This window comes from Chiloscyllium plagiosum, unplaced genomic scaffold (assembly GCF_037043375.1).
Source record: "Chiloscyllium plagiosum isolate Xiang-an unplaced genomic scaffold, Cpla_swu_hap1 HiC_scaffold_7, whole genome shotgun sequence".
NCBI lineage: Eukaryota > Metazoa > Chordata > Chondrichthyes > Orectolobiformes > Hemiscylliidae > Chiloscyllium > Chiloscyllium plagiosum.
The window spans coordinates 53,061,916-53,086,502 of record NW_028270145.1 but is presented as its reverse complement, the minus strand read 5'-3'; the positions used below and the strand labels follow the sequence as shown (position 1 = coordinate 53,086,502).

General features: G+C 42.3%; 1 protein-coding gene across 7 annotated transcripts in view; it reads left to right on the top strand.

Moving 5' to 3' along the window:
• Positions 1-7,547: 7,547 nt before the first annotated feature.
• LOC122551555 (mitogen-activated protein kinase kinase kinase 20-like) overlaps positions 7,548-24,587 on the top strand; it is a 143,682-nt gene continuing 126,642 nt past the window's right edge. The window contains exons 1-3 of one of the 7 annotated variants that reach the window (XM_087989012.1): positions 7,559-7,757; positions 8,698-8,878; positions 19,504-19,591. In XM_087989012.1, the coding sequence (XP_087845138.1) occupies positions 8,720-8,878; positions 19,504-19,591 (247 nt within the window). In that variant the 5' untranslated portion in view covers positions 7,559-7,757; positions 8,698-8,719. Of the gene's footprint in view, positions 7,758-7,788; positions 7,926-7,981; positions 8,607-8,697; positions 8,879-19,503; positions 19,592-24,587 lie in introns of those variants that run through there. The other 6 variants (XM_087989014.1, XM_087989013.1, XM_087989011.1 and 3 more) reach the window with 6 other exon arrangements.

The window sequence follows — 24,587 nt, the reverse complement described above, 5'->3', positions numbered from 1 at the left end:
CACCGCCGCTCCCTCACCACCCGACGCCTGGAGGAAGAACGCCTCATCTTCTGCCTCGGAACACTTCAACCCGAGGGCATCAATGTGGACTTCACCAGTTTCCTCATTTCCTCTCCCCCCACTTTATGCCAGTTCCAACCTTCCAGCTCAGCACTGTCCTCATGACCTGTCCTACCTGCCAATCTCCTTTCCCACCTATCCGTTCCGCCTTCCTCTCTCACCTATCACCTCCATCCCTACTCCCATTCACCTATTGTACTCTTTTCTACCTTCTCTCCAGTCCCCCTACTTATCTTTCCACCCCAGAGGCTCCCTACCTCCATTCCTAATGAAGGGCTTTTGCCTGAAACTTCGATTTTCCTGCTCCTTGGATGCTGCCTGACCTGCTGTGCTTTTCCAGCACCACTCTGATCTAAACTCTGGTTTCCAGCATCTGCAGTCCTCAGTTCTGCCTCCTTAAAACAGCTAGCCACTTCATCCAAGACCACTGCCATTTCTCCATTTCCCACATTCAAAAACGTATAAAATCTACTTTTACAAGTTATAATGGAATCTGCTTCACCGCCCTTTCAGGCAGAGTATTCCAAAGTCTTCAATAACAACTTAATGCATATTTCTTTCGCCTCATGTTCCCTTTGGTTCCTATGCCAATTTCCTTTGTGTCCCCTGGTTGCTAACCTTTTTGTAACTGGGAGCAGTTTCTCTTTACTTGCTCTATTAAAATACTTCACAATTTTGAACACTAAGTTCAACCTCCCTTTAATTTTCCCTGGTCTAGGAACAACAATCCTAATTTTTTCCAATCTGTCACAGAACTGAAATCTTTCATCTCTGTTAACATTCAGATAAATTTTGTTCATATTTTATTAAGGTCTGGATGTCATTCTTTTAGTGTGATGCCCAGAATTGGCCACAAAACTCCAACAATGATCTAACCAGTATTTTGGCACAGGTTTACCATTATGTCTTTGCTTTAGAACTCTGTGTCTCTGTTTATAAGGCCAAAGATACCATAAAAACTCTTCACAATTTTCTAAACTTCCTCTCACCTTCAAAGATTTACGTATTGTAAATAGATCCCCGGTCTCTTCAAATGGTACAACTCAGTTTATCACAATCCCTCCCATGAAAATGAATACTTAACACTTCTGTGCCTTAAATTTTATCTGCCAAATATCTATTCAAATCTCCAGTGTATCTGTATCCTTCTGAAGTCTGTCACTATCTTTCTCACTGTTTCTCACTGTTTCAGACTGACGGGCAGAGGGGGTGGGGTGGCCTTGTTGGTAAGGGAGGATATTCAGTCCCTTGCACGGGGGGACCTAGAGTCAGGGGATGTAGAGTCAGTGTGGATAGAGCTGCGAAATACTAAGGGTAAAAAGACCCTCTTGGGAGTCATCTACAGGCCCCCAAACAGTAGTCTGGATGTCGGATGTAAGTTGAATCAGGAGCTGAAATTGGCCTGTCGCAAAGATGTTACTACAGTTGTTATGGGGGATTTTAACATGCAGGTAGACTGGGAGAATCAGGATGGTATTGGACCTCAAGAAAGAGACTTTGTGGAGTGCCTCAGAGATGGATTCTTAGAGCAGCTGGTGCTGGAGCCGACCAGGGAGAAGGCAATTCTGGATCTGGTATTGTGTAATGAACCAGAATTGGTCAGAGACCTTGAAGTGAAGGAGCCATTGGGAAGTAGTGACCATAATACATTAAGCTTCAATCTGCAATTTGAGAGGGAGAGGGTACAGTCGGAAGTGACAGTACTTCTGTTGAATAAAGGGAACAATGGAGCTATGAGGGAGGAGCTGGCCAAAGTTCAATGGTGCAATACCGTAGCAGGGATGACCGTGGAGGAACAATGGCGGATATTTCTGTGTATAATGCAGAAGTTACAGGATCTAAAAGGAAGAAAGATCCCAGGAAGAGGCATGGGTGGCCGTAGCTGACGAGGGAAGTTAAGAAACATATAAAGTTAAAAGAGAAAAAGTATAACATAGCAAAGATAAGTGGGAAAACTGAGGACTGGGAAGCTTTTAAAGAGCAACAGAGGATTACGAAGAAGGAAATACGCAGAGGAAAAATGAGGTACGAAGGTAAACTGGCCAATAATATAAAGGAGGATAGTAAAAGCTTTTTTAGGTATGTGCAAGGCAAAAAAATGGTTAGGACTAAAATTGGGCCCTTGAAGACAGAAACAGGGGAATATATTACTAGGAACAAAGAAATGGCAGAAGAATTAAATGGGTACTTCAGATCTGTGTTCACTGGGGAAGACACAAGCAATCTCCCTGAGGTAACAGTGGCTGAAGGACCTGAACTTAAGGGAATTTATATTTGCCAGGATTTGGTGTTGGAGAGACTATTAGGTTTGAAGGTTGATAAGTCTCCGGGGCCTGATGGTCTACACCCAGGGTACTGAAGGAGGTGGCTCGGGAAATCGTGGATGCGTTGGTGATTATTTTCCAGAGTTCGATAGATTCGGGGTCGGTTCCTGAGGATTGGAGGGTGGCTAATGTTATACCACTTTTTAAGAAAAGTGGGAAAGAGAAAGCAGGAAATTATAGACCAGTTAGTCTGACCTCAGTGGTGGGAAAGATGCTGGAGTCTATTATAAAGGATGAAATTATGGCACATCTGGATAGTAATAACAGGATAGGACAGAGTCAGCAAGGATTTATGAAGGGGAAGTCATGCTTGACTAATCTTCTGGAATTTTTTGAGGCTGTAACTCTGAAGATGGGCGAGGGAGATCCAGTAGATGCAGTGTACCTGGACTTTCAGAAAGCTTTTGATAAAGTCCCACACAGGAAGTTAGTGAGTAAAATTAGTGTGCATGGTATTGGGGGCAAAGTACTAGATTGGATTGAAAATTGGTTGGCTGATAGGAAACAAAGGGTAGTGATAAATGGCTCCATTTCGGAATGGCAGGCAGTGACCAGTGGGGTACCGCAGGGATCCGTGCTCGGACCGCAGCTTTTTACAATATATGTTAATGATATAGAAGATGGTATCAGCAATAACATTAGCAAATTTGCTGATGATACAAAGCTGGGTGGCAGGGTGAAATATGATGAGGATGTTAGGAGATTACAGGGTGACCTGGACAAGTTAGGTGAGTGGGCAGATGCATGGCAGATGCAGTTTAATGTGGATAAATGTATGGTTATCCACTTTGGTGGCAAGAACAGGAAGGCAGATTACTACCTCAATGGAATCAATTTAGGTAAAGGGGCAGTACAGAGAGATCTGGGTTTTCTTGTACACCAGTCAATGAAGGCAAGCATGCAGGTACAGCAGGCTAATAGCATGCTGGCCTTCATAACAAGAGGAATTGAGTATAGAAGCAAAGAGGTGCTTCTGCAGCTGCACAAGGCCTTGGTGAGACCACATCTGGAGTACTGTGTGCAGTTCTGGTCTCCAAATTTGAGGAAAGACATTCTGGTTCACGAGGTCAATTCCTGGAATGGCGGGATTACGTTTCACTGAAAGACTGAAGTGACTGGACTTGTATACCCTTGAGTTTAGAAGACTGAGAGGGGATCTGATTGAGACACATAAAATTATGAAAGGATTGGACACTCTGGCAGCAGGAAACATGTTTCCGCTGATGGGTGAGTTGCCGAACCAGAGGACACAGCTTAAAAATACGGGGTAGACCATTTAGGACAGAGATGAGGAGAAACTTCTTCACCCAGAGAGTGGTGGCTGTGTGGAATGCTCTGCCCCAGAGGGCAGTGGAGGCCCAGTCTCTGGATTCATTTAAGAAAGAGTTGGATAGAGCTCTCAAGGATAGTGGAATCAAGGGTTATGGAGATAAGGCAGGAAGACGATACTGATTAAGGATGATCAGCCATGATCATATTGAATGGCGGTGCAGGCTCGAAGGGCAGAATGGCCTACTCCTGCACCTATTGTCTATTGTCTATTGTTTATAACATTTCTGAGTTACATTTGGCATGTAGACTTTGAAATTATGCTGTGCACGCTCAAGTTGAGGTCATTAACGTAGATCAAAAAGAATCATGGTGTCAACTTTGACCCCTGAGGGACCACTGGTGCAATATACAGGACCGCTACATACTCACCTCCAGTCTGAAGAATATCACTCACAGGTACTCTTCCTGTCTCTTACATCATTGCATATCTACATTACTATTATCCCTTTAATGACATGGGTTTTAATCCAAGGTTATTGATTACACATAACTTCTTCAGAACATTCTGAAGAAGAGACATATTGGACTTGAAATGTTAATTAGGTTTTTCTCTGCACATAATTCTGCCAGACCTGCTGAGTTTCTGAAGTATTTTCTCTTTTTATTTCAAATTTCCAGCAACTGCAGTTTATTATTATTTGAGTGTTTAATTCACTGCCTCTTCTCTTCCAGGAGTGTATATTTTGAAGGAGTTCTGCTCGTCTCTCTGACGGGATTTCCATTTTAATATTTTCATTTGTTTGCCTTCTTTGATTTCTATTTTCCTCCTGGTCTTTGATAAAATGTTTACCAAAACTCTCTTTTATAGCCACATCTCCTTCCTCAGTGACTATCTCCAACTCCACCTTACTTATACAAATTCCAGCTGAAATTCCATCCTTCATGTTTTCAATCCACCTGGAATTACAGGTATCCTTGGATAGCTGTTCTCATCACATCCTGAGACCCAAGCTGGTTGCCATGCACACTCTCAACTTCTCTCTCCACCAGCAGTACCTCACACTAACTCAAGGCAGTTCCCCTCCACCTGTTCCACCTTATTATTCTTCTTATTTGAAGCTTTCACAAGAAACTTTTTTTCTTCCTTTAAGGTGTTAAGGCTTGCAAGCTTGAAAAAATTCATACACTCCCACCCCCTCTGTATTCTTGCCCCCTCCTTCCCATCTCTCCTTTTAATCTCATCGCTTTCTGTGTATTCACTACACTCTCTGGCCTTCTTATACTGTATGATCTGTGCTCAGCAAAGCATTTAGTTTCATCCTTTTATACTCCCACCTCAATGAATTACAGGCACAACATGGGATTAGATTGGATTCCCTACAGTGTAGAAATAGGCCCTTCGGCCCAGCAAGTCCACACTGTCCCTCCGAAGCGTAACCCACCCAGACCCATTTCCCTCTGACTAATGAGCCTAACACTATGGGCAATTTAGCATGGCCAATTCACCTGACCTGCATATCTTTGGACTGTGGGAGGAAACCAGAGCACCCAGAGGAAACCCCCACAGACACAGGGAGAATGTGCAAACTCCACACAGACAGTTGCCCGAGGTAGGGATCAAACCTGGGACCCTGGCGCTGTGACGCCACCTTGCCACCCCCATTGTCTTTTGTCATTGTCTTCACTTCTGTGCCCACTTCTTTGACAGACTTCCTTCTCTCAAATAATAATAAAATACTGCAATTGCTGGAAATTTGAAATAAAAAGAGAAAATACTCAAGAAACTCAGCAGGTCTGGCAGAATTATGTGCAGAGAAAAACCTAATTAACATTTCACCACCACACAACTCACCAGCTGCAACTCACCAGCTCCTGTACTCTTCTTTCACCTAAACATCTCCCTCTGACCTTTTGCCTGCACTTGTTCTCTTCATTGAGAACTGTTGACATGATGTTGGTGCTCACCTCATGCACGCTAATTGTTTCCCTTTGAATTTGCTACTCTCTGTTTTCTCAGGTCTAACTCAACCTTGCTGATGAGGGTTATGAATGTTGTTATCAGGCATGGTGATCTCTACCTGGCAGAAGTTGAGTACCTACTCTCATTTACTTCCTCCTAACTCCCCCAGACCATGAATTCACAACAGAACATCAAACAGTTTTGAAGAGCCATATCGGATTTGAAATATTACCTCTGTTTCTTTCACCACTGATGCTGCCAGACCTGCTGTGTTTCTCCAGCATCTCTTTTTATTTCAGATTTCCAGCATCACCAGTATTTTCCATTTCATTATGTATGTTTCCCCTTGTTACAGATCTGGAAATAAGCCATCACTACATATCCTCACAAACGCCAGCTACTGTATTTGATGTTTCCATATTCACATAATAGGGATAAAGATCCAATTGCATGCCTTTTGTTGTAAACAGAACCTGATTTTTTGCATATAAATGTAACAAATTTTAACTTTGTCAGTTACATGGTGAAGTTTAATGAGATGTTCAATGCCATACAATATGATGCTAGTGTTGATTAGCTCTGACAGTGCAGCTCACCAGCAGGAGGCTTTAGTTATCTCTGATGGTGCGGCTCACCAGCAGGAGGAGCTGGCTCTCTCTGACAATGCAGCTCACCAGCAGGAGGCTGATGGTGCAGTTTGCCAGCAGGAGGAGCTGGTACTCTCTGATGCTGCAACTCACCAGCAGGTGGTGCTGGTTCTCTCTGACAGTGCCGCTCACCAGCAGGATGTGCTGGTTCCCTCTGATGGTGTGGTTGACCAGCAGGAGGTGCTGGTTCTCTTTGACAGGGTGGCTCACCAGCAGGAGGTGCTGGTTCTCTCTGATGCTGCAACTCACCAGCAGGAGGAGCTGGATTTCTCTGACAGTGCAGCTCACCAGCAGGAGGTGCTGTTCTCTCTGATGGTGTGGCTTACCAGCGGGAGGTGCTGGTTCTCTCTGACGGTGCAACTCACCAGTAGGAGGTGCTGGTTCTCTCAGACAGGGTGGCTCATCAGCAGGAGGTGCTGGCTCTCTCTGATGGTGTGGCTCACCAGCAGGAGGTGCTGGTTCTCTCTGATGGTGCAGCTTACCAGCAAGAGGTGCTGGTTCTCTCAGACAGCGTGGCTCACCAGCAGAAGGTGCTGATTCTCTCTGACAGTGCGGCTCACCAGCAGGAGGCGCTGGTTCTCTCTGACAGAGTGGCCCACCAGCAGGAGGTGCTAATTCTCCCTGACAGTGCGGCTCACCAGCAGGAGGTGCTGGTTCTCTCAGACAGGGTGGCTCACCAGCAGGAGGTGCTGGTTCTCTCAGATAAGGTGGCTCACCAGCAGGAGGTGTTGGCTCTCTCTGACAGCGCAGCTCACCAGCAGCAGGCACTGGTTCTCTCTGACAGGGTGGCTCACCAGCAGGAGGTGTTGGCTCTCTCTGACAGTGTCGGTCACCAGCAGGAGGTGCTGGTTCTCTCAGACAGTGTGGCTCACCAGCAGAAGTTGCGGGTTCTCTCTGACAGGGTGGCTCACCAACAGGAGGTGCTGGTTCTCTCAGATAGTGCGGCTCACCAGCAGGATGCACTGGTTCTCTCAGACAGTGCGGCTCACCAGCGGGAGGCGCTGGTTCTCTCAGACAGTGCGGCTCACCAGCAGGAGGCGCTGGTTCTCTCAGACAGTGCAGCTCACCCACAGGAGGCGCTGGTTCTCTCAGACAGTGTGGCTCACCAGTAGGAGGTGCTGGTTCTCTCAGACAGTGCGGCTCACCAGTAGGAGGCGCTGGTTCTCTCAGACAGTGCGGCTCACCAGTAGGAGGCGCTGGTTCTCTCAGACAGTGCAGCTCACCAGCAGGAGGCGCTGGTTCTCTCAGACAGTGCGGCTCACCAGCAGGAGGCGCTGGTTCTCTCAGACAGTGCAGCTCACCCGCAGGAGGCGCTGGTTCTCTCAGACAATGCGGCTCACCAGTAGGAGGCGCTGGCTCTCTCTGGCAGTGTGGGAAGGAGGGACGAGGAAGGGGCGGTGTTTCGGTGTTGGTCACCTTGTTTGCAGCGATTCTTGCCCTGCGCTGTGTTTCTCTTATACTCCCAGTTGGAAGCTGGAGTAAGTGCATTAGGAGGTGAGAAATGATCCTGAACAGAACGTCGACGCTGTGTTTGTAATGTTCATGGTCAAGTGTTTTTTTAAAACTGCAGACAGAAGTGGAGAAGATTGCTTCCTGTGACTATGGAGTAACTGCCGGTTGTACTTTTCATGGCCTTATGTAATCGTGTGGTTTGTATCATTGGCAAGTCTCGGAGTCCTATGAACTTTGCTGGTTGGAGTTTTTGTTTAAACACATTTACTCTGGGATCCGCAGCATTGCACAGAGCTCTCACGTGACAGATTGCGGCAAAACCGCCTCCCACTTCCCAGAAGTGTTTTTACTTCAGGGAATAGCCATTAAGTTTTGCGAAAGTTGCTCCTTTTTAGGAAGTCATCGGTGGCATTTAAAAAAAAAGTGTCTAATTTGTGCGTAAGAGCGTTGTAGAGGGACCCTGTCCAATCGATGTTACTCGCTGCTATTTTCTCTGAAGTGGAGAGTTTGCGTATATCACATTCCTGAGCAATGATCCAGTCTCCAAGTTGACAGCGCTTCCCCGTCACGATAAGTGTCCCTGGAAGCTCAGCGGGCGCAGGGGCTCTTGTAAAAGCAACAACTTGTCTTGATAGAGCGCCTGCGTTGGTCTCGGGACGATCCAAAGTGTTTTGCAACGAGTGGATTACTTTTGAAGTCATCACTGTGGCAACGTAGTAAGGCTAAGCGTTAAAATGGAAAATATAGTGTGGTGAAAGCCATCCATGGACGTTATTCTGATCGTTAAAACGTTAAAAGCATAGTTGTTCTCCAGCCCTCCTTCCCAACCGATTGCAGAAGTTCTTTTTTTTGGGACCTGTGTTTTCCTTTGCATTTTAAGTCACTTATCTGGTGTGTTGAAACCGACCAGTTAGTTTAATTTAGTTACAGCATGCTGATTTTGGTGGCATTTTATTTAACACATTGTTTTTATATTTTTCAGATTCTGAAATTGTCAGTATGCAATGTTGTCCTTCAGTCCATCGTTTTTGCAAATCAAGTTTGATGATTTGCAATTTCATGAAAACTGTGGCGGGGGAAGTTTTGGTAGTGTGTATAGAGCAACATGGTTATCTCAAGACAAAGAGGTGGCTGTGAAAAAGTTGTTAAAAATAGAAAAAGAGGTAAGGTTTGTGCTATGTGTCCTTCTGATGACTTATATTCATGTTTTATTAGACATTACAAACACAAGAATAAGAACAGATTGATTTCCAGAAGGCCTTTGACAAGGTGCTGCCCAGGAGACTGCAAAATAAAACAAGAGCCCTTGGTGTTGGGGGCAAGGTGCCAGCATGGATAGAGGATTGGCTGATTGGCAGAGAGTAGAGATAAAGAGTTTTTTTTCAGGATGGCAACCAGTGACTAGTTGAGTTCTGCAGGGGTCCATAGAATCCTTCCAGTGTAGAAGCAGCCCATTTGGTCGATTGAGTCTACATCGACCCTCTGAAGAGCATCCCACCCAAGTCCACATACAAGCCCAAGTTCAGGATTCTGTTAAGGTTTACATACAGGTTCAGTTGGCAATTAGGAAGGCAAAAACAATGCTAGCATTCATTTCAAGAGAGCTGGAATGCAAAAGCAGAGATGCACTGCTGAGGCCGTATAAGGCTCTGGTCAGACTGCATTTGAATATTGAGAGCAGGTTTGGATCCATGAATCTACTGAAGAATGTGTTGGTATTGGAGGGGGTCCACAGAAGGTTTTCAAGAATGATCCTGGGCCTTGAGATGTGAGGAGTGGTTAAAGATTCTGGGTCTGTACTCAGTAGAGTTTTGAAGGATGGAGGAGGGGAACCTGCTTCACTTCTTTTACTCCCACGGGAATTATTTCTTTCTGCTTTGCTTCAAAGTAGTGAATTACAAAGAATAATTTGAGCAAGAGGGATTGAGAATGTAAATTATTTCAGCATGTGGATCAATATGCTAAATGGCTCCAGGTTCAATGTTATCAAAGCTCAACTGTAGGACAGATATTAAGAGGTGTTCCTTTAAAAAGCTAATCTAGTGAGTAGCTTCTAGCAAGGGCACTTGAGACTTAAGAAGTAGCTGGATGCTGAAATAGTGGTGCAATCTGCAGTTTGCATTTTGGGATGATGATTAAGGTCTTGGTTGTCTTTGTCTTCTTGTATTAATAAACCAGAGATGTGAATGTACTAGCTTGAATCCTGCAGGTAACTGCATTTCAATCAGTCTTAACATGAGTCGGAACTATCCCTCAAGATCAAGGTTGACTTTCTTCCACTCTGGAGTTGTGGTTTGAGAGGGGATTAAACTGTCCAATGTCTGGATAAACACACTCTGCCACAGGTTGGGGGGGTGGGCTTTTGAAATGTTGGGTGGGTGGGATGTGCAGATTTTCATACTGTTGGTGTTTGGCCTCTGCTTGGATCTATTGGAGATGTTCAAAATAGTTGGCATGTAAATGATAATGCTTCTACAATTTGAGTGGTCTCAGGCAAAAGATTCTCTCAAGTTAGTGGGGATGTTGTATATTCTAATAGATGCTTTGAGAACATGTTTGAGGACATGAAGTGTTTTCTGTGCCTTCTAGTAACCTCTTGCCATGATTAAACCTGGGACTAGGGAGTCTGATTTTGAAGTTTTGTTTCCACGCACTGCGGGTGACTGACCGTAACCAGTGCCTTTACTGGGTATGTTGACCTGAGAGAGAAAACACTGAAATTGAAGCATCAATCCTGCCAATGGATTTGCAGAAGTTTTGTAGTAGGAGCTACTTGGTTAGGACCTTTGACTTCCCTGATGTTTCGCCGAAAGCACAATCTCCCATTCCCTTGTGAATCCCCCATCATGTTGTGGAATTCTCTTTCTAAGAGGGTATATATGCAGGTATTCTTTGCTTACTACAGCTGATGACAAAGGTCCAGGTCGTCTTGGTTCAGGACTAGAAGTGATGCAAATTGATCTGTTTCCCACGTGTCCTGTAGAGATGCTCCACTCCGACGGGGAAACTTCATGGAGATAGAGTAGAGTTTTGAGAAAAAGAGAATAAAGAAGAGCATTGGTGCAATGACTCAACCCTGCTTGATCCAAGTTTGCAAGTTGGTGAGGATCAAGGTTTGCATGTTGCACAGCAGGTGGAGAATCGTGATGGCAGCCAAATTAAGGAGGATGCTCCATAGCCCCTCCCAGGGGATCGAGTCAAAGACCTGTGTGAGGTCAAAGGACATGTATGAAGATTACAGCTGCCTGCTGAACTCCTCATTCTGTGAGGCTCATGTCCACTGTGCCTCTTGATGAACAGAATCCACATTGTGACTCCAGTAGTAGTCCCTCAGCCACCGGAAGAAGTACTTGAGTTGGATTCTTGTAATGTCCCTGTGGTGAACAGTAGGAAGACTGCCCTGTAGTTACTGCAGTCACTTCTGCTTCCTTTCCTTAAGAGAGTCACAGTTATGGCATCTTGGAGATCTTCTGGCATGCTCTCCTCCTTCCAGATGAGCAAGACGAGGTCATGTGTGTATAATATATCAAAAATGCATCCCTTCTTTGCTTTAGCATTTTGTCAGGCTAAGCGTTAAAATGGAAAATATAGTGTGGTGAAAGCCATCCGTGGACGTTATTCTGATTGTTAAAACGTTAAAAGCATAGTTGTTCTCCAACCCTCCTTCCCAACCGATTGCAAAAGTTTTGTTTTTTTGGGGGACCTGGGTTTTCATTTGCATTTTCATTTATCTGGTGTGTTGAAACTGATCAATTAGTTTAATTTAGTTACAACATGCTGATTTTGGTGGCATTTTATTTATCTGTGTGGGAAGCCTTGTTAGTTCTCAGCTGTTGCATTATCTTTTCAACTTCATATCGGGTCAGGATTGTGCTGAGTTAATGGTGGTAAGATAGTAAACTTTTGGTTGTCTACTATTAGTCTGGAACACTGTAGATGCTGGATACTATTACAACAGTTCAATTACCCATGTACTGTGGATATTGTTAAACAAACAGTGTTTGGGAAACTCAGCAGGTCTAGCAGCATCTGGGGAGCTACTAGACTCAACATTAACTCCGTTTCTGTGCACAGATGCTGCCAGATTGCTGACATTCACAGGGTGCTCTGTTTGTTTCAGATTTCCAGCTTCTGCAGTATTTTGCTTTTAACCTGTAGATATTGAAATGCATATGTATTTATACAGTATTTGAAAAGTACAGTGCAGTTTGTCAATAGTGTATGTACTTGAGTAATAGTCAAAATTTTTAGACTACTTTCTAATGTTACATTTATGGGGTCGACTATTACATGGATACTACTGTTGAGGGGCTGAAATTCATGCCCATCAAAATTCATACTATATCATTAACTGATCTCTTAAATGAATAAAGAAAAGCAAATTACAGTAATTGCCGGATAAAGACAATGGAAACAAAAATGAATTACTGGTAGTAAGCCTTTATTTATATGTAAAAAAAGTGAAGAAGAAATATAATACGGCTTTTAAATCACAATTACCAGTACATGTTACATCTTAAATTAGACATGTCAGATACAAAAGTTCATTCAAAATCCTGCAAAATCCCACTATTCAGCATCTTCAGCACCAAATAAAACTTCATAGTCATCAGGATGAATGATATCATTGTCTGGATCATCTTCATTTTGATTGTCTATAGTTAGCAATACCAAATCATCCTCCTCTTCTGTGTCATCTCATAGATAATCATTCTCTGTACCATCCAATGCATTTGAAATTCCACATTTCTTGAATGATTTGAAAATAGTGTCAGCTTTTATTTCTTTACATGAATCAATAATTTATTCTCGGATCAGTGACAATGATGGAGCCTGCAAACTGCCTCCTTTTGTGGATATTTCTTTTCTCTATCAATCATCGAGTTATTCCACTTTATTCTCATCATGTCTTTAAATGGCTTATTGATACCAATGTCTATTGGTTGCAACACGCTTGTAAGTCCACTGGAAATTACAGCTATGTCAGTGATACGTGATCAGATGTTATCAATAACATTCTACACACTTGATATGATGTAAACTGGTCCTACACAAGTAAACTCTTTTTCTTGTGTAGTCCACCAGGTCATAAATTCCCAATGTCCTTTATCCATTTTGTACATCCACTTCATCTATCTAGCCTTGTGGATTTATATGGATGACAATTTCTTTTGGGAATTTCTCCTTGGGCGAAATGTTTCTCTTAGAAAGCCATTGGTTTTAACTTAATGTCATCAGCCATTCAAGAAAGAACTAAAGTAACCTACTTTTCTCATGGCCAGTGGTTCTCACCAATACTGTTTTTCCTCCTTTCTGGTTGACAGTTCGACTCTAGAATCATAGAGATGTACAGCATGGAAAAGACCTTCGGTCCAACTCGTTCATGCCAACCTGATATCCCAACCCAATCTAGTCCCACCTGCCAGCACCTGGCCCATATCCCTCCAAACCCTTCTTATTTATATACCCATCCAAATGCCTCTTAAATGTTGCAATTGTACCAGCCTCCACCACATCCTCTGGCAACTCATTCCATACACGTACCACTCTCTGCATGAAAAAGTTGCCCCTTCGGTCTCTTTTATATCTTTCCCCTCTCACCCTAAACCTATGCCCTCCATTTCTGGACTCCCCGACCCCAGGGAAAAGAGTTTGCCTATTTACACAATCCATGCCCCTCATAATTTTGTAAACCTCTATAAGATCACCCCTCAGCCTCTGACGCTCCAGGGAAAGCAGCCCCAGCCTGTTCAGCCTCTTCTTATAGCTCAAATCCTCCAACCCTGGCAACATCCTTGTAAATCTTTTCTGAACTGTTTCAAGTTTCACAACATCTTTCTGATAGGAAGGAGACCAGAATTACAAGAAGGGGAGTAGAGTCAACCTAGGTAATTATAGACCAGTGAGCCTTACTTCAGTTGTTGGTAAAGTGTTGGAAAAGGTTATAAGAGATAGGATTCATAATTATCTAGAAAATAATAATTTGATTAGGGACAGTCAGCACGGTATTGTGAAGGGTAGGTCGTGCCTCACAAACCTTATTGAGTTCTTTGAGAAGGTGACCAAACAGGTAGATGAGAGTAAACTGGTTGATGTGGTGTTTATGGATTTCAGCAAGGCGTTCGATAAGGTTTCCCACAGTAGGCTATTGTACAAAATGCGGAGGAATGGGATTGTGGGAGATATAGCAGTTTGGATCAGTAATTGGCTTGCTGAAAGAAGACAGAGAGTGAGGTTGATAGGAAATGTTCATCCTGGAGTCCAGTTACCAGTGGTGTACCGCAAGGGTCGGTGTTGGGTCCACTGCTGTTCGTCATTTTTATAAATGATCTGGATGAGGGCGTAGAAGGATGGGTTAGTAAATTTGCAGACGACACTAAGATCGGTGGAGTTGTGGATAGTGGCAAAGGATGTTGTAGGTTACAGAGAGACATAGATAAGCTGCAGAACTGGGCTGAGAGGTGGCAAATGGAGTTTAATGCGGACAAGTGTGAGGTGATTCACTTTGGTCGGAGTGACCGGAATGCAAAGTACTGGGCTAATGGTAAGATTCGTGGTAGTGTAGATCAGCAGAGAGATCTCGGTGTCCAGGTATACTAATCCTTGAAAGTTGCCACCCAGGTTGACAGGGTTGTTAAGAAGGCATACAGTGTTTTAGCTTTTATTAATAGAGGGATCGAGTTCCGGAACCATGAGGTTATGCTACAGCTGTACAAAACTCTGGTGTGGCCGCACTTGGAGTATTGTGTACAGTTCTGGTCACCGCATTATAAGAAGGATGTGGAAGCTTTGGAAAGGGTGCAGAGAAGATTTACTAGGATGTTGCCTGGTATGGAGGGCAGGTCTTACGAGGGAAGGCTGAGGGACTTGAAGCTATTTTCGTTAGAGAGAAGAAGTTTGAGAGGTGACTTAATAGAGACATAAAAGATAATCAGAGGGTTAGATAGGGTGGACAGGGAGAGCCTTTTTCCAAGTATGGTGACGGTGAGCACGAGAGGGCATAGCTTTAAATTGAGGGGTGATAGATATAGGACAGATGTCAGAGATAGTTTCTTTACTCAGAGAGTAGTAAGGGTATGGAATGCTTTGCCTACAACGGTAGTAGATTCGCCAACTTAAGTCGTCATTGGACAAGAATATGGATGTACATGGAATAGTGTAGGTTAGATGGGCTTCAGATTGGTATGACAGGTCGGCGCTACATCGAGGGCCGAAGGACCTGTACTGCGCTGTAATGTTCTATGTCCTATACATGCAATATTCCAACAGTAGCCTAACCAATGTCCTCTACATCCACAACATGACCTCCCAACTCCTGTACTCAATACGCTGACCAATAAAGGAAAGCATACCAAATGCCGCCTTCACTATCCTATCTACCTGTGACGCCACCTTCAAGGAGCTATGAACCTGCACTCCAAGGTCTCTTTGTTCAGCAACACTGCGTAGGACCGATTCTCCAGCATGTCAAGAGTAATAGACATGATAACTTGTAACCTTCCTGCTGATTTCTGATTACCAACTGGTGAAATTGGAAAATCTTCTAGTTCAACAGGCAGCTATTTTTCAATCTTAATTCTCTGCTGAAGCACTAAGTCACACCTCGTGAACCTTGTGCACCATACAGCATTTGCCTTAAAATCCAAAGTTTCATCCTTCTTTGATTCATTTCGTGCATGGATTTGGCTGACTTCATGATTAACAAGTTTTCCATTGTGACAATTTTTAAGTACCCACTCAGCAACTTTTTTCTCCAATTGTGGCCACTTGCTAGGTTGACCTCTGTTGGCACACTTTTTTAGCATCGTCTGAAGTTGGTTCAATGTCATTCTCCAGTCTCTCACAAAGTTCTCCGAAACACACAATTCTCTTGTTGCTACACAGTTATTTGTCTTCTCTGCAACTTCAATAGCTTTCAGTTTAAACACTGCTGTATATTTTTTATATTTTCTGGAGGGCATTTTTACACAAAATAAAGAAATTTAAAAGCCTCAATGAGGCATATGACTGTATTCCACGAGGTAGGTTGTCACCTGACTCTTTTGCACCAAATTGGTGTGAATTGTACATCTAATCACATAATAGCATGAAAAAGAAATGTATTCCCCCATTGTAACATTTATATACAGGATAGTACTTTGACTCACCTGTGAAGAATTAATGTTGACCTTTACACGAGATATATGGAAAATTCCAGATTTTTTGGCCAAAAATAGGGCATCACCTTTTACCTGAGATCAACAATCAGTCGAGTACTTATGGAAATTGCAATTTGGTTTCCTAGAACCAGCATAAAATAAGTAACTCCACTTGGGATAAATGATGTGTTAGAGGCATCTGCTCAGCATGAGATAATCTGCCGTGCTGAGTAGGAACAGGCAGCTCAGGAAATGGCTTGATGTAGGAGAAAGTAAAGACTGCAAATGCTGGAGATCAAAGTCAAGAATGTGGTGCTGGAAAAACACAACAGGTCAGGCAGCATCCAAGGAACAAGAGGATCGACGTTTCAGGCAAAAGCCCTTCAGAAATGAAGCTGTGAGCCGAGGGAGTGGTGAGATAAGTGGGAGGGGGTTGGGGCTGGGGGAAGGTAGCTGAGAGTGCAATAGGTAGATGAAGGTGGGGGTAATGGTGATAGGGTGGACCAGAGCATGGACCGGATAGGTGGGAAAGAAGATGGACAGGTGAGACAGGTTATGAGAGCAGTGCTGAGTTGGAAGGTTGGAACTGGGATAAGGTAGGGGGAGAGGAAATGAGGAAACTAGTGAAATTCACTCTGATGCCGTGGAGTTGGAGGATCCCGAGGGTTCTTCCTCCAGGCGTCAGGTGGTTATGGAGTGGCGATGTAGGAGAAACCTGTCTTTCAACTCCACTGAAGAGATGCTAATCTTAGGGGCTCAACAATCAGAAGGAATTTATTTTCTAACTGGGGAGAAAATTCAGAAGTCTGAAGTGCTAAGAAATTTGGGAGTCCTAGTCCAGGATTCTCTCCGTAAATTTGCAGGTTGAGTCAATAGTTAGGAATGCAAATGCAATGATGGTATTTATTTTGAGAGGACTTGAATATAAAAGCAAGGATGTACTTCTGAGGCTCTATAAGGCTGTGGTCAGGCCATATTTGGAGTATTGTGCGCAGTTTTGGGCCCCATATCTCAGGAAGATATACTGGCCTTGGAGAGTGTTCAGAGACAGCTCACTAGAATGGTTCCTGAAATGGAAAACTTAACGTATGAGAAACGTTTGAGAACTCTGAGTCAATACTCCATGGAGTTCAGAAGGATGAGGGGGAGATCTAATTGAAACTTACAGAATACTGAACGGCCTGAACAGAGTTGATGTTGGGAAGATGTTTCCATTGGGAGGAGAGACTAGGACCTGAGAGCACAACCTTAAAGTAATGGGAAGACTTTTTAGAATGGAGATAAGGAGAAATTTCTTCAGCCGGAGAGTGGTGAATCTATGGAATTCATTGCCACAGAAAGTTATGGAAGACAAATCATTGAGTATATTTAAGACTGAGATAGATAGGTTCTTGAGTATCAAGGGGATCAAGGATTTTGGGGAGTAAGCAGGAAAATGGGGTTGAGAAACTTATAAGCTATGACTGAATGGTGGAACAGTCTCCATGTGCTGAATGACCCTAATTTCTGCTCCTCTGTCTTATGGTCCTATGAATTTGTTTTCTGGTTGCCAACTTATTCAAAGGCATCCTGGCTCAAAGATAAGGGACATGTCTGAAAGATGTTGGAAAATGATGCAACAACTCTGCAGTCTTTGTGTTGTGTTGGGCTCGATGGATACTATAATCAAGCAGTCGTAACAGAAGTCCATTGCAAGAGCTTGTTCAGAATTCAACATTGATGAAATTGGTATCACATGGTGCTGGAGTAGTCCACTTTCTATATGCTTCACTTATACTCTGGACCATCGAAACACTGCTTTACATTAATTCACTTGGCTTGTAGAGTTACATCACCCCGTGGTGGGGCACATAGCCTGATCTTGTGTATGACCATAAAAGAGACATTATGTCAAAGGGTTTTGACTTGCATCCATCAGGATAGAATGAGAAGAATACCAAGTTTCAAGTGGAACCAAAATTTTTAACCACATTAGAAGAGGGTTCTGATTGGTTGGCAAGTGGACTCTGCTTGATAGAGGCATTACCATGGAGAATGCACTATAGAAAGTTAGCTACAAAGGTTTATATAAATTGATGCAAAGCAATTAACTCTGTCAAAACATTGCCATGGGGAATGCATCAGGGACTAACTGTTCCCAAAGTTTTTGCTCAGTTGAAAAAATACAATGCATGCACGGTATATGTTCATTGTTGCCCTAAATGTGAATACATTTAGCTCCTAGTCTAAACTGCCTTTTCAAAGAACTGTAACTCTCCCATTTCCCCAGCTTTTTCTCTGTTGACTGGGCAAAGTAAACTGTTAGGAGGGCACAAAGTAGTTGCAAAGGGAACTGCAGGTTAAGGGGGTGGGCAAGAACAAGCCAGGTGGAATATAATGTTACAAAGTAACATTTTCCACTTTGTTAGGAAATTTAGGAATATCTGGGTGTGTTTGTACATAAGCCACAGAAAGTTATCATGCAGGTATATCAAGCAATTAGGAAAGAAATGGTATATTTTCCTATACTGTAAACAGTTTGGACTATAAGAATAAACAAGCTTTCGTGCAGATGTATAGGGCCTTGGTGAAATTCTTTCTGGGGCTGCAATGCAGGGTTTTGGTCACCATGCCTAAGGAGAATAAACCTGCCTTTGCGGGAGTACTGCTAATTCTTGAAATAAACAAATTATCTCTGAAGGCTGATTGAGAAGATCATGCCTACATGCCCTGGACGTTAGAAGAACTGAGGGCTGATCTATTTGAAACATAAAATTCTTAAGGGATGTGATAGCGATGATGCTGAAAAAATGTTTATATTAGCTGCCTGGGGAACCTAGAACACAAAGTCACACTCTCAGAATAGCAGGTCAGCCACTTGGAACTGAGGTGGGGAGAAACTTTATCACTCTACACCAGAGAACACACTTGGTATATTTAAGATGAGGTCACTAGATCTTTAGATAGTAAGGGAACGTAGAGGTACAGAAACGGTGTGCAAGATACATTTGAGGTGGGAAATGAGCCCCGCTTCTATTGTATTACTGACTGGCTTTAAGGTCCAAGTGACTATCTCGGATTTCTTAAGTATTTATGTTATGGAGTAATAGTTCCTTCTTTATGTTTTGTGTACCTCTTCAGCACATTGAGTCTGCACCAGTCAAAAACAAGGACCTAACTATTCTAATCCCATTTTCCAGCACTTGACCCATATCCTTGTTTGCCTTGGCATCACAAGTGCACATTTACATACTACTTAAATGTCATGAGGGATCCTGCCTCTACCATCCTTACAGGCGGTCAGTTCCAGATTCCCACCATCCTCTTGAATAAATGTAATTCCTCATATCCCGTTGAAACGTCCTGCCCCTTACCTGAAATCTGTCATTGACCCCTCCACGAAGGAGAAAAGTTTATTCCTGTCTATGCCCCTCATAATTTTATACATCTCAGTCATATATCCCCCCCCAGTCTCCAATTTATTTTCTCAATTTCAGCTATTAATATGGAGCTTTAGAAACAATCATTTTGCACTTAGCTCCAATATTTTATATTTTAAAATATGTAACTTCTGAAGACCCACAATTACTGCAGTTGAATTGTAATAACCATTTATTAATTAAATACCTTAATTTTTATTTGAATTATGTATTTTCTGATTTTGAACTTAGGCTGAAATTCTAAGTGTTCTCAGCCATAGGAACATCATTCAGTTCTATGGAGCTGTTCTTGAGTCACCCAACTATGGCATAGTAACTGGTAAGTTTTTAATAACTTTCCACATAATTGAAATGCTATTCTTAGTCGTCTTGCATGTCATAATCCGTAAATTAATGTTTGCTTTAGTTTGTCTGTTCTCTTTACAATGTGATAAAGAATGAAATAGATTTTTTTGGCATGCATTTATGTTTAAAAACATGGCCTAAATCTATACAACAGGAAATTCCATTTGTACAAAATTTGCTGCACATCTTAGTTTGAATGAATGATGCAGTCAGCAATATTAGCATCAACATTCCCAGTTTTGTGAATCAATTTAATAAGACTACCTAGTTATTCTGCTTTACCTCGATCTCAAAAGAATTTGTTTTTGAAATTAAGTAATCATAAACATAAGAAGGCTATTTGGCTGCTCCACAATTCAATATGATCGCGATTGATATGATTTGATTGGAAATCCACTTGGCTGCCTGCATAATATGTAGCGTGTTTCCATATATTCATATTTTCTCCATGCAATTGTGCATGTATACAAGTACATGTTAGACTTGTTTACCTATTGAGAGCAAGGGGAATTTTCTGACTGTTTAGATTTTGAATTGCATAAGTGTAAGTAGCTGAAAATGTGTTGCTGGAAAAGCATAGCAGGTCAGGCAGTATCCAAGGAATTTCCTGAAGAAGGGCTCATGCCCGAAACGTCGATTCTCCTGTTCCTTGGATGCTGCCTGACCTGCTGTGCTTTTCCAGCAATATTTTCAGCTCTGATCTCCAGCATCCGCAGTCCTCACTTTCTCCATGAAGTGTAAGTATACCATCCTGGCTTTACAAAGTATTCATATGGTCTGAATAGTTTTTAAAACTTGTTTAAACACTATTTAAATGTACTTCAAGTGCAGCTGCTTACATTTGTAATCTGAAAATGAATGTTTTGGTTTATGACGGTATATTGAATTGTGGGAGTGGTGCCATCATTTAAGATGAAGATGAAGAATTTCTCCTCAGAGGATCATCAGTCTTTGGAATTCTCCTCTCCAAGAAGCCCTTGAGGCTGGGTTATCGACTATTTACAAGGCTGACTTATATGTATTTTTAATGCAAAGGAGTCAAGAATATAGGAGGCGACATAATGGCACATCAGACCAGCCATGCTTTTATTAAATGTCGGAGCACAATCAGTGCGCCAAATGGCTACTCCTCCTTTTTCATGTGAATTTACTTATGGCTTCCACCTCACAATCCAGGAAAGTTTTGCAATGTGAGATTCTGACATTATAGATGCTTACAAATAGGCCTTCGAGAAAAGATGTGAAGTCTTGTTTTCTTTCTATTGCCTTCTGTATTCTTGATGCATATTTACATTGGCTGAAGGAATATTGAGTTTATTACAGTGTAGTGTTTGTCACCAAAAAGTTTTAACTTTAAAGTTTAAATATAGAATTTAAATAGTTATGTATCACATTGAAAGAGACACCAATACGTGTCTTTTCAAACTTATAAAATATTGTACTGATACAGAAACAGCCTCTTAAAGTTTATATGTGATTGACAAGCAGAATGTTTTTAAACTTGTATACATGCTGTTTTAATTCTGCTAACAGGTGCACTTGGACACAAGTGCTGCTTCACATGGCAGCATTGAAATTATGGAATGGCAGACACCAGTCAACCTGTTCTACTTGTTTTTTTGTTCCCAAAGAGCCCTGCTCTGTCCATACAAGTCTATATCTTTCTTTCCTTCTACTATTTATTAAATTTTCCCTTCTAATTCCATTAATCCATTTCCTGTTGTTGTGGAAGCAATGCACTGTTTTTCTTTTGTCCCATTAGCACAAGGGTCACAATGTAAATTTAACCTATTCTGTCTGGTTTCTGATATGGCCAGCTTTGTGCTTTTTTTGAGGTTGAACTTGTAATTTAAAAAAAAATTAATCAAGCAAGTTTACTTTAATCTCCAAATTATTGATTTATTATAAAACAAGCTTGTTCAATAAATATGCAAAATTAGTTAACAAACTTGGATTGTAGTATGGATTTGGAATTTTTATCCCTGTAAATGACACAAATGCACTCACCATTGAGGTGAGAAAAAAAATAGATTTATTTTTGCGGAGATAAATTTCCAGAGAAAAAACATTTGGGCCAATCTGTCTTAGGTCTTGAGGGCTGAAATGATGAGGCTTGGAATGGTCAGGTGAGATGTTCTGGCATGTATTGATGTGTGTGACTAACATCATCTCTGGGATCTTGGTAGACACTGCTTCCTCAGGAAATTCAGATTTCATGCTGAATTCTCCATGAAGGTGCTTCAGAAACAAGAGACTTGAGCTGAACAGCTTGTTACTTAGCAGATTATCCTCAAGTCTGCAAACAGTGTTCAGACAGAATAACCTGAATAATGGTAACCCTCCAGATTTTGATGTGGAGGATTTAGTAATTGTAATACCATTGAGCCTCAAAAGGAGGTAGTGGTTTCTCTACTGTTGGAAATATATTGGTTCCCACACAGAAAGCGACACACAGCCTGTTAGTCCCCATGTCTCTCTCTGAAGAGCAAAACAGCTTGTTTTACTCCCCAGATCTTTTATTTAGTCCTGTTTTTCTTTTTGGAAATGTTTATCTAATTCCTTTTTGAGAGCCATGGAATAAAATGGAAAGGGATATTATCATTCATCTCCAAGCATTTGATTTCTGATCCTATGATTGAGGGAAGGTGATTAAGGAAGCAACTAATGTTACTTGGGAAGCTACCTTAAGGAAATCTACAGTGAGATCCTGGGCCTGAAATTATTGATCTGCAGCAGTTATAACCATCTTCCTTTATGCTATTTATGACAGAACTTTCTCCATGATTTGCATTTGCTTCAGTTTTATTAGTGCTTCGTGATAGCACACTCAGTCAAATGCTTCCTTGATCTGAAAGTAACTCTCACCTCATCTCTAGAATTCAGCTCTCTTGTTTATATTTGTCATAGAGTCAGGCCCTTCAGTCCAACTTGTCCATGCCGACCAGATATCCCAACCCAATCTAGTTCCACCTGCCAGTACCCGGCCCATATCTCTCCAAACCCTTCCTATTCATATACCCATCCAGGTGCTTTTTAAATGTTGCAATTGTACAAGCCTCCACCACTTCCTCCGGCAGCTCATTCCATACTCGTACCACCCTCTGCATGAAAAAGTTGCCCCTTAGGCCTTGTTCATATCTTTCCCTACTTACCTGAAACCTATGCCCTCTAGTTCTGGACTCCCACACCCCAGGGAAAAGACTTTGTCTATTTATCTTACCCATGCCCCTCATGATTTTATAAACCTCTATGAGGTCACCTCTCAGCCTCTGATGCTCCAGGGAAAACAGCCCCAGCCTGTTCAGCCTGTCCCTAAAGCTCAAATCCTTCAACCCTGGCAACATCCTTGTAAATCTTTTCTGAACCCTTTCAAGTTTCACAACATCTTTCCGATTGGAAGGAGACCAGAATTGCACGCAATATTCCAAAAGTGACCTAACCAATGTCCTGTACAGCTGCAGCATGACCTCCCAACTCCTGAACTCAATACTCTGACCCATAAAGGAAAGCATACCAAATGCCTTCTTCACTGTCCTATCTACCTGTGACTCCACTTTCAAGGAGCTATGAACCTGCACTCCAAGGTCTCTTTGTTCAGCAACATCCCATTTGGAGTAAGGCTGCATTGAGGAATGGAGCAGGGAGTTCCAGGCAGAACTTAAAGTGAACATTATTGAGGAAGTGCTGCTTGATACCACAGTCCATGATACCACTCAGTATTTTGTTGATCCTGATGCACTAGTTGAATGACTGCATTCTCCCAACCTTTTGGGAACAGGCTGTATCTGTCCACATTGTCAATTTGCCACATTGTCAAGTAGATTAGAGTGTCATAGCTGTTGATGTTCATTGTCTATGCTGTTTCATTGCATTCAGTGGTTGTTGATATCATGTGGAGTAAGTTGAAGCTGTGATACTGGAGTTCTCAGGAGAAGGTCAAGATGGGTCAGCAACTTGCACATCTGCCTGAATATGGCAACAAATGCTTTAGTCTTGTCTTTTGCTTTTGTGTGCTGTGCTTTAGTATAATTACAGATGAGGATATTGAGGAGTCACTCCCTCTCATTAGTTATTTAATTGCCCAAATCCATTCACAGTTTGTAATAGGGCTGAAAAGGTTTGTCCATCCCTGTTGTTTATAGATTGTCTTAGCTCTGCCTATAGGGCATATGATTGTATCCTTGTTCATGGCTTTATTAGTTTGGGCACTCGTGTTTTAAATGTCTGGTGTTGCTCCTGGCATTCTGTTCAACACTTCCCCTTGAACCATAGTCGGTGCCTGTCTCAATGGTAAGTTGAAAAGAGATGTCGAGTCCTGAGGTTACTGATTGTGTTGGAATTCAATTCTGCACACAGGAATTTGGGTGTACCCAGTTTTGGGCTGCTCGCGCTGTTTTGAATCCATCACATTCAGCAGTGGTGCAATTCAACAGTGATAGATATGTCCGAAGAGGGACTTCCTCCCAAAACTAGCATGCATGTGTATTTACAAGAAATTTACTTCTTTGGTATCCCAAGCATCTGACTGATTTACATATAAGATAATGTTTTTATACTAAGACCTGAGTGTTGTTAGTTGCATCAATTGATAAACGTGTATGAGTTGGGGGCATTGATTGAATGGTTACTTGAGCATCAAAAGACATTGATATGGGTAGTGTAGAGTTACATGTTAATTTGTGAGGTTTCACTCTTTTGCTAAATCTAGTAACGACTGGCTTTTCTTTCCTTACGTACTGGCTGTCAGGGGTATGACACAGTGCACCGATGCCACCTGAATTCCTGCCATGTACAACCAACATGTGCGTCTTTGCGTTTCAATTGTAGAGTAATCTCCTGAGCAATCCACTTAGATTTTCTTCCTGTTGAACTCGAGAGATTTGTGTATTTAAAAAAAACTGACAATATGCCAGTTGGGACTTTTATTTTTACAGAGGTGCTACTGGCAGTAGCAGAGTAAGTAGCCAGTT